Source organism: Myotis nattereri (assembly GCF_964212035.1).
Source record: "Myotis nattereri genome assembly, chromosome: 6".
Classification (NCBI taxonomy): domain Eukaryota; kingdom Metazoa; phylum Chordata; class Mammalia; order Chiroptera; family Vespertilionidae; genus Myotis; species Myotis nattereri.
The window spans coordinates 33,942,704-33,960,765 of NC_138081.1; the positions used below are offsets into that span (position 1 = coordinate 33,942,704).

General features: G+C 35.1%; 1 protein-coding gene across 1 annotated transcript in view; it reads left to right on the top strand.

Annotated features, from left to right (window-relative positions):
* Positions 1–18,062, top strand: part of COL19A1 (collagen type XIX alpha 1 chain) — a 301,251-nt gene that overhangs the window by 149,555 nt on the left and 133,634 nt on the right. The window contains exon 16 of the mRNA XM_081094481.1: positions 16,290–16,343. Within this exon, the coding sequence (XP_080950607.1) occupies positions 16,290–16,343 (54 nt within the window). The remainder of the gene's footprint in view (positions 1–16,289; positions 16,344–18,062) is intronic.

An 18,062-nucleotide genomic window follows, 5' to 3' on the forward strand; every position in this document is an offset into this window, starting at 1 on the left:
TATTATCTATAGTAATAAAAGCATAATATGCAAATCAATCAAACAGCCGAACAGCAGAATGACTGTCTGGTTGACCATGCTATGACATGCACTGGCACCAGGCCAGCCAAGGCGGGTGTGATGCGATTGGTCAGGGGATCCCGCTATCTCCCCATGATCACCCTGCAGAGGGAGGCCAAGGTCACCGGCCAGCATGGCAATCAATCAGGGGCCTCCGCGATCACCCCAAAGAAGGACGCCCAGGCTACCCTTTGCAGGGTGATTGATCGAGAGGCTCCACGATTGATTGCCCCAAAGACAGAGTCCCAGGCCACCAGCCGGTGCAAGCGGGACTAAGCCAGCAGGTGAACATCCACCGAAGGGTTCTGGACTGCGAGAGGCCACAGGCTGGACTGAGGGACCCTCCCCCACCAGTGCACAAATGTCATGCACCAGGCCTCTAGTATACACACACACACACACACACATATATGTGTGTGTGTGTGTGTGTATATGTTTACATATATATATACACACATAAACCAATAACATAGTTATTTATTATCATTATCAAGTATTATGTACTGTACATAATTTTATGTGCTACACTTTTATACAATTGGCAGCCCACTACCCTATATTTATGTGAACTAAAACCAACACTGAATAAGGAAAACATATGATAACATTCAAATTCGTTTAAAAAACAATGTATCGGAGATTATAATGAAAATTTATGTTAAAGATACATTCTGATAAATTATTCTGAAGTCATGAAGATTTTTACATAAAAATGCTCTATTAAAGGTAAAGATTTTATGGTTTATTTGTATTTTTGAATTCTGGCATTTTACATTAACCTTTTCTTGACATTTAAATATAACTATAAATCCTTACATTTCAATACACAGCTATAATAAGTACAGATCCTTTGGTTCTTTGTCATTTGTTGTTAAAAATCTGAATTTTGTGTAAATGTAGTGTGTCTTTCCATATAACTTCCTAAACTTGTGTATATGTTTTATGTCCTTACTATTTACTCACTGTTCCCAGCTTCTCCTCAAATAAATATACTGCTGTTTTTATAGTCAAGTTTTGCTAAATTCCTTACCTGAAGGTTCAGAAGCAAGGCCTTACTAAAATGAGGCAACTGGTTAATGCTTCTTTCCCTCTCTTCTCCTTTGGCCTTTGCGTGTCATGTCAGAAGAGACAGGTGGAGAAAAGTGGGACAACGCTACCTCACATAATTTACCCACTAATTTTAGTTCCCAAGGAAAATGACTGTGTTGCTCTGGCCCTGTCTCTTTGGGGAGTTATTAAAGACTCATCCAGATGGCACCAAATGTTTACACAGAAGCCAAAGGTTTAGAGAGTCAACAGCAGAAGTGTTTTAGACATGCTTACTAAATGAGACTTTAAATGCCAGTTCCTTAGGGCCCAGATAAATCCAGTTTAAGGAAAAATTAGGCACAGAGATGGAGGACAGATTTCACCCTATGAAAGCTACCTAAATACCATAAGCAACTGAGAGGAGATCTCAGCTGCTTATTTATAAATCAGATGACATACAAATTAACAGATGGCCCTAATGCACAAGAGACAATACAGTATTAATATAAGGGAAGTCTTGCAATGTAGTGTTGTTTTTTTTTATAAATTAACATAAACAAGGTACAAAAATGATCAGTAGATAAGATGGTCCCTTCCATCCCTTCCTCCCTCCTTTTAACCTGCCCAGTTACTCAAATTCTAACTGTGTCAGACACTGCACTAGGTACTCAGGACACAAACAGCACTGGCTGTCTTTGCCTTCTTAGAACCTATTGGGTTTAAGAAAAAGCAACCAGTTGGTTATAAAATTGCTCATTTTTAAACTGATCATTTGAAATTAATACATAAATATCCTACAAGTATTTGTACAACTGTAGTTATGCTTGTACTACACAAAAACATTTAGTTATTTCTGAAAAAATAATTTTTACTAGAATTTTTATGCTATAATTTGGTTATTCATTTTAACTACATTTAAATCAACTACTAAATAATTACTTTTTACTAAAATTTCTAAGGAACTATAACCATCTCTTTTTAAAATTTTATTTTATTGTTGATAGTATTACAGGTGTCCCCCTATTTCTCCCCCCTTTACTCCCCTCCTCCCAGCCCCTGTCCCACCCCAGGCCTTCTCTTTTTAAGTGAATGAAATATTGTATTCTTGTTAAATGCCCATGAAGCATAATTTCTCTTTCTGTTCTGACTAGAATAAATATATGTTCTATAGCATAGTAATTAATAGGCAGTTCAATTTAGCATTGTTTTAAATTTCTTACATATTAAAATATGGGTTATTTATATGCTCTTTCTATGAATTACCTGAATTTGAATTAATACTATTAGCCTTAAAATGTTTCAGAATTCACATTTAATTTAACTTTCTGAAACTGGTGATCCAGCTCAATGATGTTTAAGGTACAAGTGGGCCAGTAAAAGGAAGGCAGTTAAAATTATTTCAAAAATCCAACCTTTTTCTAAATTTTGTGGGAAACAGACATATAAATGAATTTGTTGATTAAAATAGAAAGCATTTCTATACTATAAAGCTATTTTTATTGACTCTGTAAGAAATATAGTGGAGTTGATGCTTAAGGTCCTAGAAAGATTTATGTTTAGCCTGAGAGAAGATTTATATTGTAGAAAACCTACCATCAGCTCATTTGCCAGGGAGGTGATTTATATATCTTCCATCAGATGCATGATTTGAGAATAGCTCCTTCTGCCCTTCTGTTTATAGTTTGCTTCTGTTTCAAAAGACATTTTAAATTGTTTTCATCATAATTCTAAATTATGTATTTTAAAACTTAACAGTCAAATTTTCTATCCTAAATGTGCTCTACTTTGGCATTTTGGTACTTTTATGAAAGAACTATTTTATGTCATGTTATGATATTTAGCAATCTAGAAAAAAACATTAAAATATATCTCAAATGCCATTAGAAAATTATAAAATAGATAAAACTTTTTTAAAAATTATATGCATAAAAATGTGTACTTAAGTCATAAATCTACACAGAAATTACTTTAACTCAATTCCACTTTATTTAAGAACTTAAAATATTTTGATCTATAAAATGGAATTTAAAAATGATTGCTCTCTAAAAGGATTAGAATTATATTTATTCCAATTAACTATTCAACTGGTTTTAACAAACCAAAAATGCATAAAATGTAGTTTTGGAGTTACACAGACCCTGGATTCAGACTGCTTGGGTAATTTGAACCGTATGTTACTTGACCTTTCGTGCTCTGGTTTCATTGTCTATAAAATGGGAGCATAATATTTCCTATGGCATAGTGTTGTGGTGATGATTAAATTAATTAGCATATGTATGATTTTTTGAACAATGACTGGCCGCTTTTTATTTTTTAGAAATAATTCTTTATTGTTGAAAGCATTACATATGTCTCCTTTTTCCCCCATTTACCCCTTTCAGTCCACCCCGTCCCCTGCCCCAGGCCCTCACCGCCATTTGTCTGTGTCCATGGGCCGTGCACAAATGCAAACAAGGGCCTTGGTTGATTACCTCCCGCCCACCCACCCTCTCCCACCTTTCTTCCGAGTTTCCACACTGTACTTCATGCTTCCATGTCTCTGGATCCATTCTGTTCCTCAGTTTATTTTGTTCATTAGATTCCACATATGAGTGAGATCATGTGATACTTGTCTATCTCCTACTGATTTATTTCACTTAGCATGATACTCTCCAGGTCCCTCCATGCTGTCTCAAAGAGTAAGAACGCCTTCTTTTTTAATGCTGCATAGTATTCCATGGTGTAAATGTACCACAGCTTTTTATCCACTCTTCTACTGATGGGCATTTGGGCTATTTCCAGATCTTAGCTATTGTAAATTGTACTGGTATGAACATAGGGGTGCATACATTCTTTTTGATTGGTGTTTTGGGTTTCTTAGGATATGTTCTAGAAGTGGGATCACTGGGTCAAATGGCAGTTCCATATTTAATTTTTTGAGGAAACTCCATGCTGCTTTCCATAATGGCTGCACCAGTCTGCATTCCCACTAGCAGTGTACTAGGGTTCCCTTTTCTCCACATCCTCGCCAGCACTTGTTATTTGTTAATTTTGTTGATGGTAGCCATTCTGGCAGGTGTGAGGTGATACCTCACTGTCATTTTAATTTGCATCTCTTGGATGATCAGTGACTTTGAGCATTTTTTTCATATGTCTCTTGGCCATCTGTATGTTTGCTTTGGAAAAATGTCTATTTAGGTCCTTTGCCCATTTTTTAATTGGATTGTTTTTCTTCCTTCTGTTAAGTTTTGTGAGTTCCTTATATATTTTGGGTAATAACCCTTTATCAGATGTTACATTGGACTGGCCCCTTTTTAACTTTGAACTAGTGTTCTTATGTTATTACTAGTGGCCTGGTGCATGAAATTCATGCACGTTAAAAGGGAATTAATTAGAGGAAATATTTTAATATTGCTATTTGCCCTTTCTCTATAATAGAAGTGTCAGAGATGAAAGAAAATTAGTAAAATGTATATAAAAATATTCCTCCTGTCAGCATCTGGGGCGCACTGCAGGACCCAGAGTCAAGTCCCCGCCCACCCACATGCACCTCAAAATTGCGTGAGACCAAGACCTGGCCGGCCCAACCCCTGTTGGGCTAGATCCAGCCTTGGCCGGCCCCACTCTTGTCAAGCCACGCCGGGCAGGGTTGCAGCCTCAGGTCCCCTGGCCTCGGGTGGGAAGTGTAGCCTGAGGTTCCTCATTAAGCCCCACCAGATGGGGGTGTGCAGCCTGAGGTCCCCCACAAGCACCGCTGGGTAGGGGGCATGGCCTGAGGTCCCCCAGCCTGGCGCCGGGGCGGGGGGTGCAGCCTGAGGTCCCCTGTCAAGCCCCACCAGGCAGGGGGCATGGCCTGAGGTCCCCCATCAAGCCCCACTAGGTGGAGGGCGTGGCCTGAGGTCCCCCTTCAAACCCTCCCAGGTGGGGGGCACAGCCTGAGATCCCCCAGCCTGGCGCCAGGGTCGGGGCATGGCCTGAGGTCCCCTGTCAAGCCCTATGGAGGCAGAAGAGTGGGGCACAGCCTCAGGTTCCTGCTGATTGCTTGTTAAGGCTCTTTACGGGAACTCAGCCTCCACTGTGGGCACCGCCATCTTCGTGGTGGAGTGATGGTCAATTTGCATATTCCCTCTTTATTATATAGGATGCTTAATATTCAGTGGTAGATATATTGATAGAAATAAACCTAGAGGTTTTCATGAAGTAATTGCTGAGAAATGTTCAAAGAGAATTTTATATAATTGTGGTCTCTTTATGGGTCTCTTTATTTCTTTCATTTGAAATAAACTATTAAATGTAAACTAAATTTAAGTTTTGTCATTTACTCTCATATAACCTCTGGGAGAACAGCAACCTTGTCTATCTTATGTATAGCTATACCACCAGAGATTAAAAGTAGTTGGTGCAGTGTAGCTACTCAATAAATTTCTTCTTCATAGGTAGGGGAAACAGATATTTTTCACTGATGAACATATTATTAAAGTAAAATATCACTAAATCCTACAGTGAAAATATCTAGAGGATAATTTGAGAGTTGTGACTTACACATCATAACAAAGAGCAGGTTTTAGGGCAGATAGTCACCTTCTCCTATATTAAAAGTTTTCAGCAATGGCAATCCTGATGTCACTTAATACCCCTGATTTTGTTTTTATTTTATTTATTTATTTTTTTATCATTTTGAGAGTCATGATGTTTGTGGGCAACTGGAATTATCTCCTTACTTGAAGAATCCTACTTTCTGTTCCATATACTGCAGACATAACCAGAAGCTTTTTATATTTTAATCCATTATTAAAGTCATCTTTTGAGAAATAAAGATATAATGGCTGTGAGAAACCCAAAATCTGCCCTGAGATATGCAACTATTTTTGTTTATTTATTCACCTTGGTCATGTCACCTATTAATATTTAGGGGTTGAAACAGATGGTTTCAAAAGTCATTTCCAACTCTAAAATTCTATTCTTCCATTTTCTACATTCCCTAAAGAAATTTATCTATGATCTAGTAGATACTCCTTTCAATTTTTAATAATACTCCTTTAATAATAATACTCCTTTAATAATACTCCTTTCAATTTTCCCATTACAGTTTACTTTCAATATTATTTTGTATTAGTTTCAGGTGTACAGCATAGTGGCTAGACAATTATATACTTTACAAAGTGGCCCTCCTGATATTTCCAGTGCCCACCTGGCACCATTCATAGTTATCACAGTATTATTGACCATATCCCCTATGCTGTGCTTCACATCCCTGTGACTATTTTGTAACTGCCAATTTGTACTTCTTAATAACAATTTTTCTTTAAATTCTATTTCATCACATTATTTTAAGAGGTTAGAGGTTAAATATAAAGAATAGTTTAATTAAATCAGATATATTCCTATTATAGAGCAAGGTTTGACTTACCAGTGTCAAGAACTGTGAAAGGTATGAAATTTTATCCTACTTGCAGTTTAGCCTGCCACAGTTTCATGGACTGAGCCAGAGAGAAAAAAGGCATCACTCATGGCAGCGGGAGCATGAGCTTCCTGTTTGCATTGGTTGCCTTGCTGCCAGGCCGCAGGAGTAATCCATAGGTACTGACACGCAGTATGTTTGTGTCACAACTGAAGAACTCCATGCTCAGGAAACCCAAGTCTTTCATAATGGTCCACAAGAGAACCATCTCTTTGCCCCAGAGGGAGACATTCTCTTTATTACTCTGAACAGTAAGCAAACCTGCCCTTTGTTTTTCTATATAAACAGCCTTAAAAAGAGAGTTCAGAACAAAACAACATTTAGTACCTCCCTCATAAGACATGAAGGAACATGAAAGACCCTGGAACAATATTCCTCCCTCTTTTCTATGTTACTGTCTTGACTTCTGACAAATTTTCCTGTGATTATGCTACTCTATCAACCATTCTGATTATCCCTACACACAGAGGCTGGGACCAAAACTGTTCAGTTTGTCTCATATGGAATTTAATGAGGGCTGCCATTAATGACCCCAAGCAGGTAGATGAGGCCAACCTATAGGATCCCAGACCCAACCAGCTGAACAAATCCTATAAATTACCCAAATTCACCTTAGAAAGCCATATTATTTTCTCCTTAAGTTTCTGAATTGATCTTTCCCCTAGACGTGAGGCAGCAATCTAAATTCATCAACAAGGACATGGACATTTTAATAAATCTTACAGAGACCCATTCTGTCCCCCATGTTAGCCAAATGGGTGCTGAGTGAGCAATGTGCTAAACCAAGAGGCCATTATCTTTTTAGTCTAGGACCATGTCAGTCAAGTCGACAAGAGCATCTAGATGGCAGAGCCAGAATTAGGTTGGAACTTTCTAGGTCCCCTTTTGGATAGACAACTACCTGGAGGGTGAAAAGATAGTTCAGAACATAGAGCAGAACACAAGACAAGTAGAAATGCAAACTAATCGATGGAGAATTGTCACCAACAATTCTCTTATGCATTGTATACCTTTTAAAAACAAATCCTAGCAAATGGTTGTTTGTTTACCATAACACTGCCAACCTTACTACTGCCCCATTCAGCTCCCCACCTATTCTAATCCTCAGATGACTTTCTGGGGCTTTGCTATTTTTACTTTCAATCAGGTTGTTGATTTTTCATTCCATTTTTTAATAGAATGCCACTCTGTTTTACAACCACTTCTTAGTTTCCTAATATATTCTGCAAAGTTTAATACCTTTATGTATAAAAACATAAAGGATGATGCTGTGTTTTAAATCTGGTGAGATTGACCTGAAACTCCATTCAGGCACTATGATGATGCATATTCACATAAATGTTATGCTCCAAATATTTCTTTGGAAGTGGAAGTAGAATACATTGAAAAGTGGGATAGAGTTTTGGGTCAGACATACTTGAGTTTCAGTTCAGGTCCCTGTCTTATTTGCAGTGTTATTTTAGGAAGTTTTTCTCATCTATGAAAGGGAAAATTCTATTTCTTAGGGTTGTTAGAATTAAATAAAATCACTTATGTAAAATGACTAGTGGGATTTCTGACAATAGCAGGTACTCAATGACAATTCTCTAACCTCTTCCTCAACAATTCTCTTATGCATTGTATATCTTTTAAAAACAAATCCTGTTATTGTGAGTGTGTGGAGGTTTTCAAATGATTTGTTAACATGACAATGGGCTTCTACCTTTTGGTTCTGTGCAAGTATGAAAGTCTTTTTATGTGTTGTTAGTATTGTCTTTTTACTCACTACTCTTTGTATGCTTGTTATAGCTGTATATTAGTACAATGACTCTCAAAGTATCTTGATTTGTTCCCTTAATACACTATTCTTTTTCAGGAGCTTGAAAATATCTTTCTGATTCCTCCATTTTATAGAAATATTATGAAAACATTAATTGTAATTTACTTTCATGCTAACTTTCTAGTCTAGTGTTTGATCGGTAGCTTGAAAATGAAGTGGTTTGTTTCTGGCTTTGATAAATCAGTTCTGCTTACTTGGAAAACACACCATGTTGCCAAACCAGCAGGTTGAAAAGTGACATAGGAACAAAATCCTGAAGGGTGAATATGACACATCACAACTAATCTTATTAATGCCACTGGCACTGAATTGAAGTTACTCTGACACAGCCTTAAGTTATTCAATCATTAAGTAGATGAGATTATGAAGGGTAAATGTTTTACTCCATTTCTAAATGGTTGTGTTTAAAGAAATATGTATATAAAACTGATTTGTCCATTGACCTACAATATACAGTACATTACTGAGACCTGGCCATTGTGGCTCAGTTGGTTAGAGCATCGTCCTGTACACTGAAAGGTTGTAGGGTTTGATTCTGGTCAGGGCACATACCGAGGTTGTGGATTCGATCCCCAATATGAAAAGACAACAGATCAAATTCTCAGTCCTTTTCTCTCTCTCTAAAATCAATAAGCATGTCCTTAGGTAAAGATTTTTAAAAGGAAAAAGAAGTTATCCCTTAGATGTATTTAACTAAGTCTGACAATTCTAACATTTTCAAGGGTTAGTCTTTTTTATCAATATAAAAACATATCTATAAAAAGCTGATAGATAGGTAATGCAACTACTTTACTGATTAGTTAGTACATAAATTACCAAAATGCACTGTATAGTTAAGTCTTACTTCATAGGAAAAAGTACTTAAATGTATGTTTTTAATATTGAAATTTTTTTTATTATGGTATGCAGCATTTTCCCCTCTTAAAAGTTCGGTTTTCATCAGCTTACTCAATTGTAACTTAGCCTGATATTGTATAAATCATCATTACAGTTATCGGCATTACATACCTGAGTCTTTCATGTGATGTGTGAACATCTCTGTAATGAGGTGTGTTTTAACCCTAAAATTACTAGATTAAGTTTTCTTCATTCTGGTCACTTGTGTTGCATAATCCAAACACAAAAGTTATTGAGGATATTAAAGTTGGACTTACATTTCTATCATGCTGTCCATTCCTCAGAAAACATCAGAATACAGTTAAAAACAGCCTGTGTGTAGATTATTCCCTCTTTGTGCAATGGGACCATGTTTCCATGTGGCCACTCACCTGTGGAAAATCCAGTCCAGAAATACAGACTGTTATTTGATCAGACTAATCATTAAAACTGAATCAATCATATATATTCTCCTTCATAAATCATTAAGACATGATACAAATAGATTTGACAGACCATAGCCTTTCAATTTTTTTTACTTGTCAACAGATCTTTGAGTTCACAGAAATCAAATGACTTCATGTATTAGTTTAGCATCAAAATAAAGCAAATCTACACAGTTTTTCATAGTCAAGAATAATTATAAATATGAAATGACCAAAATGTGAAATTACTTATGACAAATAAATGAAAGTAAATCAAGAATAATTACCAAATGTGAAACTACATTATTTTAAATGATAACATTTTAAGTAACTTGATTGGTTCTATTTCTTATTAATAAATGGTTTGGTTGGATGCTTTAATCTTTTTAGTTCATGTTGTTTTTAAAAAACTAAGTAGTTAATGCTCATCACTGTGAGATAAATCAAAGAATTCAGGTTGTATTTCTTCCTCTAATGAAGGACAAACTTATCCATATAGAAGTATAAGAATTATACTTGAATTACTTTGATGAATAATGTAAGTTTCTAAATCAGAATTTCTGAAGTTATGACAATTAATGTTCTCACTAGAGCAGAAGTACCAAGAAAAGTGTAAAGAATCAGAATCTTAGCAGTCATTCATCCATTTAACACCTACTAAATGCAATCCATTATGCTAGATAATATGCAAAGTGTAAAGGAACCAAGAATATATACAATTTATGAAGTGGAATGTCTTAAATAAGGGCAAAAATCATTGTTAGAGGGAAGTACAAAATCTAAATTTACAGACTATATATTCTATTACTTAATTTATAATACATTTAGTTTAATTGACTGAATCAGTAGTGACTGAGGACTTGCTATTTCAGAATCTATATAACAAAAAGAAATGTGATTTCTGAGTTCAAAAAGCATAGAAAAAGATTATTGTTAAAATCTATCCCTGCATCCACATGGGACCATAATTCATTTATGTCTCATGTTTAAAATGCTGCCAGGACTTTAGAATGAAATTAAGTTTTGAAAGCACTACAAATGACCTCTATTTTTTAAATTGTCAAAGGTAGGGTAAAATTGTCCATCTAGTTATGAAATCTATTTACTGTAAATGATAATGATTGAAGCATTTCTGTCCACACAGATATTTCATAGAGTATTCTTTCTAGTGACAGTTCTTATTTTTCTCTTGTCAGTGTTACTAGATAGGCTTGAAGGGCTTCTTTCAGTATATGGAAGAGATCCTATTGTTCTTTATTCAAAGACATCTATTTCCTAGCATGCACTGACAACTGCTTATGATAAAATGATAGGCTTTTGAAATATAACGTAGAATTTCTCTTTCTGAATACTTACACACCCTGAGGGAAATTCTTTCTTGTGTCATTATACTTCTGTGAAATAACATAAAACTGGTTGCTCCTTTAATTTACAAGCATAAAGTCTTAAATCCCACTTCTCGGAACTAATATGAAAATCTCTTCCCATGACTGGACTGTATACCTTTTATATTTTTATTTATTTGTTTTTTTGTAGTCTGTTCTGATGTTTCCAACTTATAAAATTTGTTCCCATTGTTCTCATATTAAAGCATGAAACTTTCTATAAAAACTGAAAAAGTCTGTTTCAACTTCAATTTTATACACTCTATTTGAAACACAGAAAATGCCTTAGTGGCATGTTAAGAATTTATTCAGTTTTTGCTTAATCTTATGTTTCAAGTTTATGAAGCATATTCTAAAGCAATAATCATAACAGTTAAAATACACTTACTTGCATAACATTTTTGTTGAAGTCAGTTTTAGGTGTCATATGTTCCTCAACATTCCTGGCAAGGGAGTGCAAATAATACATTAAAATGAAACTCTCCTTGTTCACTTGAACTCCTTTCTTTGATTGAGAAGTTATGAATATAGCTTGCCTCTTTTCACAAATGAAGATGTGTTCACATGCAATTAATCTACCCTATTAACTCTACTAAACATCTGCTGTATTTGTTAAACACTTCAAAATTATGTTCTGAACCAGTTAATTCTAAGTAATTTCCCAGTTAAATATTTACAGGAGCTTCCCTGATGATAAGCTCTAGTCTGTCTTAAATAAAATCAGCCGATTTTCCAGAGAGGGCTGTGTGAAATGGAACCCTCTGTAATAGGTATCCAGTGGAACTTAGAATGGCTTAGCTAGATTGGACTACTTGTGCATATTTTTATCCTAACCCAAAGAGGTAACAGCCTCATGAATTCTGTTATTGGTCAACATTTTTATTGTCCAGAATTTCACGTAAAAAAAAAAAAAAGCCTGATAGACACATGCAGATGTTTACATCATGACTATCCTAAATACATTCTCAAGTTTCTCTTTCCAAAAAGCAATAAAACTTTACATTTGTGGAATTTGGGAATAAACCAACTTACAGTTATTTTTATAGCAGACTAACTGGATGGAAAAAGTAGAAAGAAATGGATAGGCATTGTTCTTCGCCAATTAAATCAAAGAAAATAAAGTACGCATTATGCAGATGTGCCATGTGCACAAAGTTACTTAAGATATGATTCTCTAACTGGAGAAATGGTATAAGTCTGTTAAATCTCAAGTAGTGGTCAGAAATTTAAATAAGTTCCATAACAGAGGTGATGTCATAGGTGGTAAATGATAATTCTTAAATAAACTAACTGTAAGGCATCAAAGAATGAAATGATCACTTTATATGAGGAATGAAGAGGAGGCCGAAGGCTCTCCAATGTGGTATTAAAGTCCAAGTCCAAGTTTTGAAAATGAATATGATTATATGGGCAGCAGAAACCTACTCCCTACCACCACCACGTAGTATTATTCCATCTCTGTGTTTTCTTTCCATTTACTAGGTGTTTATTGAGTCTCTTCTGTGTGTGGTAGAAGATAGAAAAAAATATTCCTCTGTCCTCTAGGAAGGAGGGTGGGGGAGGTAGCAGAGGGTAAAGAGGGGGTAAATGGTCATGGAAGGAGGCTGGACTTGGGGAGGTAAACACACAATACAGTATACAGATGATGTATTGTATAATTTTATACCTGAAACCTATATAATTTGTTGTTGTATTTTGTTAATCCTCACTCAAGGATTTTTTTTCCCCATTAATTTTTAGAGAGAGTGGAAGGGAGGAAGGGGGAGAGAGAGAAACATCCATGTGAGAGAAACACATGGATTGGATTGGTTACCTCCCACACATGCCTTGACAGGGGCAGGAATCAAACCTGCAACCCAGGTACGTGCCCTGGACCAGGAATTGAACCCAAGATCCTTCGGTGCTCGTGCTGACACTGTAACCACTGAGACACACTGGCCAGGGCTGAAACCTATATAATTTTATTAACCAAAATCACCCCAATTTAATTAACAAATATATAAGTAATCCTCTAGAACTCTTAGTTAATTAAAATAAGTAAAATATATGCATAATGGCATTTACAAGACCATAGTAAGAATGGATTGTGGGAGAGTTCTGAGACAAATGCTGAGCTCTACCCAAGTTTAATTTAAGTAAGCTGGAGCTTCAGTGTATCTATAATTGTCATAGTGTGTGGTAAGTAAGTCCATTTTTAGACTTTACTAAATGAGAGGAGTAGTGAGCTGGATAATTTAAATAATAAATCATCACCAAATTTTAATGCATCGTAAAAAATATGATTTTTCTGCAGTTGGTTGGCCTGTGCTTTACTAATGACAATATCATATAATTTTTCTCTGTAAATTTCATTTAATATTTGATAAAGGGTAGCTCAAAAATATTCTGAACATTAATGCAATGTGGCTACAATTAAAATTGGTCATGAATAATCCAAATGATGAATAATCCATTGGAGATTAAAAATAATTTCCAATAGGTCCTAGAGTTAGCAGAGGTTAAGGGTGAAGGGAGGATTCAGAATCACGAAGATCCAAGAGGCATAGAAGTGGGTTATATATGTGAGTGAACTTTATCTTACTGTTTGGACATTGCTCACAAAACGTTCTCATATATAATTTTTACTCTCCTGAATACATTTTAAATCAATTTTAATATTTTTATATAATGTAAGCTTTTGTTATGTGACTTCTTCAGAAAGTAAAAGAAGTGGAACTTTTATTATATGTGGCTCAGAAATAATTGTACTCCATTGATGAATGTTTGGTGTGTGTATTTTTTAGTGGCTCATGTTTAAAAACACTGAAAGGGCTGTCAGCATTTGGATGGATGTCAAAAATGTTATATATAAGTTTGACTATTCATGAAATTATAATAGTTTCCTAAGGGTAAGAGGGAAGCATTTAATCTAGAGCCAAGATTATGTCCTTGTAAATAATGACACAACTCCCTGTAATTATATTGTAATTAATACTTATTATATTTGGTTTTCAACATTTGTTTTCTATACACATTAGGAATTTACCAACCTTATGTTGGCCTAATAAGCCAACTTTCCTTGGTTACATAACACTTTCATAGCAACAAAAAGAACTTTTTTTCATTCTCAGGATTTTATTCCTGCCTAAATCAATAAAACATAGGCTCCATATATCCCTGTAATAGTAACTTTTTCCAAAGTAGATAAGAGAATTGAAAATTATAAATACCTACACTTTATTAGTGTTTTATGGAAGAGTCTGAAAGATTTATAGGAAATACTGTGGGTTGGTGATATGTGCAGAATTTTTTGTGCTAATGTTTTTAGAAAATTAGTTTCAACAATTCATACTAAATTCTGACAACTTTAGTCAAATTAAACCTAACTGAATGAAAAAAAAGAAAATAACCTGTTTATAACCTTTTTCTATTCAAAATAAAATTAGTAAAATTATGCTTTACAACATTATGAAAATTTAGTTTTTATGAAAAAAAGGAAAAATTGAATATATACATGATAAATAATAATAGGTCATCACAAGCACATCTGATGTTTTAGTTTAACAGTAGCCATGACTTTTAAATAAAAAGGTCATATTATAAAAATGAATCCTAATTATTTTTAAATTGGGTAACAATAGAATGTTTATTTTAAAATGAAGGTGATTCCAGGTTTGTTTGAATATATAATACTAGACTTCTCATTTATTCAAGCCATTTAAGTCATTTAATAGATGATCAATTAATCATAAATATTTGCAAAATCATTTCAAAATTACTGCCTTTACCCAAAAGCAGTTAATTGATTTCCTTATATGAATTTTATTTTTTACTCAGACATTAATAGGCACATCCCATGATGAATAAGACACAGATTTTGCTATGGTTCTTAGAGTCTTGTGAGAGAAACAGATCGTTGCATGAGCAATCATTTAAATGAACTTGTGGCCAGTACTTTAAAGGACAAGTATAAGACACCGTGAGGCTGTGAAACAGGCAGCCGTCTCTTCATGTGGAAAATCAGGGAAGGTCAGGCTGGGTTTTCTCAAGGTCAATTTAGCTGTGATGTAGAGAATGGTGAGTCTGTGTCTAGTGTCAACGAGGGAGCTCTTACAGATGAGCAAGCAAGAATTGATAATGGGAGTATTAAGAATAGGTATAGATGGATCCAAAATATACTTTGGAAATGCATCACAAGGACTTGATCACTGGATGTGAAAAAGAAATTTGAGACAGGAATGTATGGAGGATGCATTCTAGATTTTGTATTGAGCACACGAGGATGTTGTGTGGATTTATTGAGTTGAGGAATGCTGGAAGATCTCACTTTTGAGAGAGGGTCCTAACTCCGCTGTTTTACATGCTACATTTGAATGCCCACGAGCTAGAGGAGACCATGGGTATGGTCAAGCAGACAGTTGGATATGTGGATCTTCAGCTCAGAAAATAAACTTGGAATATAAATCTTAGAATTATTAGCCTAGAGAATTCAAAGCCCACTGATGAGAGAATGTGGACTGAGAGAAAAAGAGCCTAAATCTCCCACAATTGCAGGTGAATAAGGAAGGAGGAAGATCAGGAGATACTAAGAATGAGCTTTCAGAGCGGTAACAATTTAGCAATAACTGCTAAAGATTTTATATAACCAGCAGTTTGAGTGTCATGATGAATCGAAATTTTTGTGTAACAGTAACTATCTGTAAGAATCAGGAGACTTAACTTTCAGATTAACAACAACAGGCATTTCCTGGGCCTTTTTTATGATCTGAACAAATGGTTATTTCCCCTACCACTTGGCAAAATTATGAGAAAGTATTAAATAATGTCTACGATACTAAAAATTAAATGTTATGAATAGACATATGTTGAAGCCATTCTCATAACCATGTGTTTTCTTAGCGATACTTACAGAGCTACTCTCCACTGAAAATATAGTTGTAGTTATAGTGTTTAAATATATATTTTTCTGCCTGCAAACATTAGTTTGGTGAAACATGGTTCTGATCACGTGGGAGTTTTCACTGGCAGTGAACATCGGGCCTCACACCAGGTTTCGAGTCACCTTTTTTCTTTTCTGGAGTTAACTATAAAGATAGACCATTCAGAGTAGGACAGTTCTTCGTTATTAATATATTACATAGTCTAATCTTGGAAGAGCTCAAATCACTTTAAAAGTTTTGTTTGAACAGTACAGTAGGTATTAATTTTCACAACATTCTTTGTGAGGCAGGTGTACATGAAACAGGCCATTAACATGCGTCCTTTTTTCCTCATAGGGTTCCCTGGGGATTCAAGGCCCCCAAGGCCCACCTGGAAAGGAGGGTCAGAGGGTAAGTAAACTTGGAACAACTGGCAGGCATTGCTAATCCAGGGGTTACTTATTTCTGACACTAATCGAAACAAACCCAAAATATAGCAAGCAGAGAGGCATAAGGAGAGTATCAACTGTCTGAAGGCTGAAATCTGAGTTTTGAGCTGAAATTTGAGATTTTGACAGAGACAATTCAGAAAATTCTATATATTTTCAAGATTGGCAGCACAAATGTGTACAGTAGTTTCCCCTTTAACTCTCTAGCCCCTCTCCATTTAAGAGTTCATTAATCTATCTGAATCAAAATTTAAATAGTCTTGGTGATAAAATTTACTATCTTAGATCTGTGTTTTGAGGCTGTCTTAAGCATTTAACCCATAGGGGCAGAGAACTAGATGAAATGACTTTATGAAGTTAATTTCTGAGCTTCTTATTCTGTGTTCTCACAGTGATGGCCAAGGTGTATATTGCATCTGTTTCTGAATTAAATGCAGTCTTCAGCATCCAGGGAACATTTTCCTTCTAATAACTACTCCTTCCTGGAAATTTAGTGATAACTTATACTCTCTAATTTATATCCAAGATATATAAGGAACTCAGTAGCAAAGAAATCAATAATCCTATTTAAAAATGGGCAAATGACCTAATAGACATTTCTCAAGGAAGACATATAAATGACTAACAGGTATATGAAAAGGTGCTCTACATTGCTCTTCATCAGGGAAATGCAAATCAAATCCACAGTGAGATGTCATATATACTAGAATGGCTGTTATCAGAAAGACAAAATGTTATAATTTCTACAGATAATATAGGGATATTTATTCTTGTTCATCACAGCACCATTCACAATAGCCAAGATCTGGAAACAGCCTAAATGTCCATTGACAGATGAATGTATAAAGAAAGATATATATTTTCCACACAAAATTTAATATTATTCAGCTTTTTTTCAAAAAGAAAATCATGCCATTTATGACAACATCGATGAACCTGGAAGACATTATGCTAAGTGAAATAAGCCAGATACAGAAAAACAACTACTGTATATTCTCACTTATAAGTGAAATCTAAAAATGTTTAATTAATAGAAACAGAGAGTAGAGGGTGATTAGTGGGGGTGGGGAGAGAGATTTGGAGATATGTTGCTTAAGGGATACAAAGTTTAAGTTAACCAAAATAAATAAGTTATGGAGATCTAATATACAACATAGGTTGACAATCTGTATTATATACTTGAAATTTGCTAAGAGGGTATATCTTAAGTGTTATCACCACACACAAAAAAGTAAACATGAAATGATGGCTGGATTAAGTTAGCTTGATTGTGGTGAAATTTTCACAGCATGTAATTATATATCAAATCATAAAGATGTACACCTTACATATGTGCAATTTTTAATTATCAAGAATAACTCAATAAACTAGAATATAATAACAAACAGATTTTTCAGTTCTAATTAAAAAAAAAAACACTTATACTTCCTAAGTAATTTGAGATGGCAGAGCTCATGTGTGTACATGTGTGTGCATGAGCGCATGTGCATGTGAGAACATTTAACCTACACTCTTAAAAAAATTTTAATATATTTTATTGAGTTTTTACAGAGAGGAAGGGAGAGGGATAGAGAGTTAGAAACATCGATGAGAGAGAAACATCGATCAGCTGCCTCCTGCACACCCCCTACTGGGGATGTGCCTGCAACCCAGGTACATGCCCTTGACCGGAATCGAACCT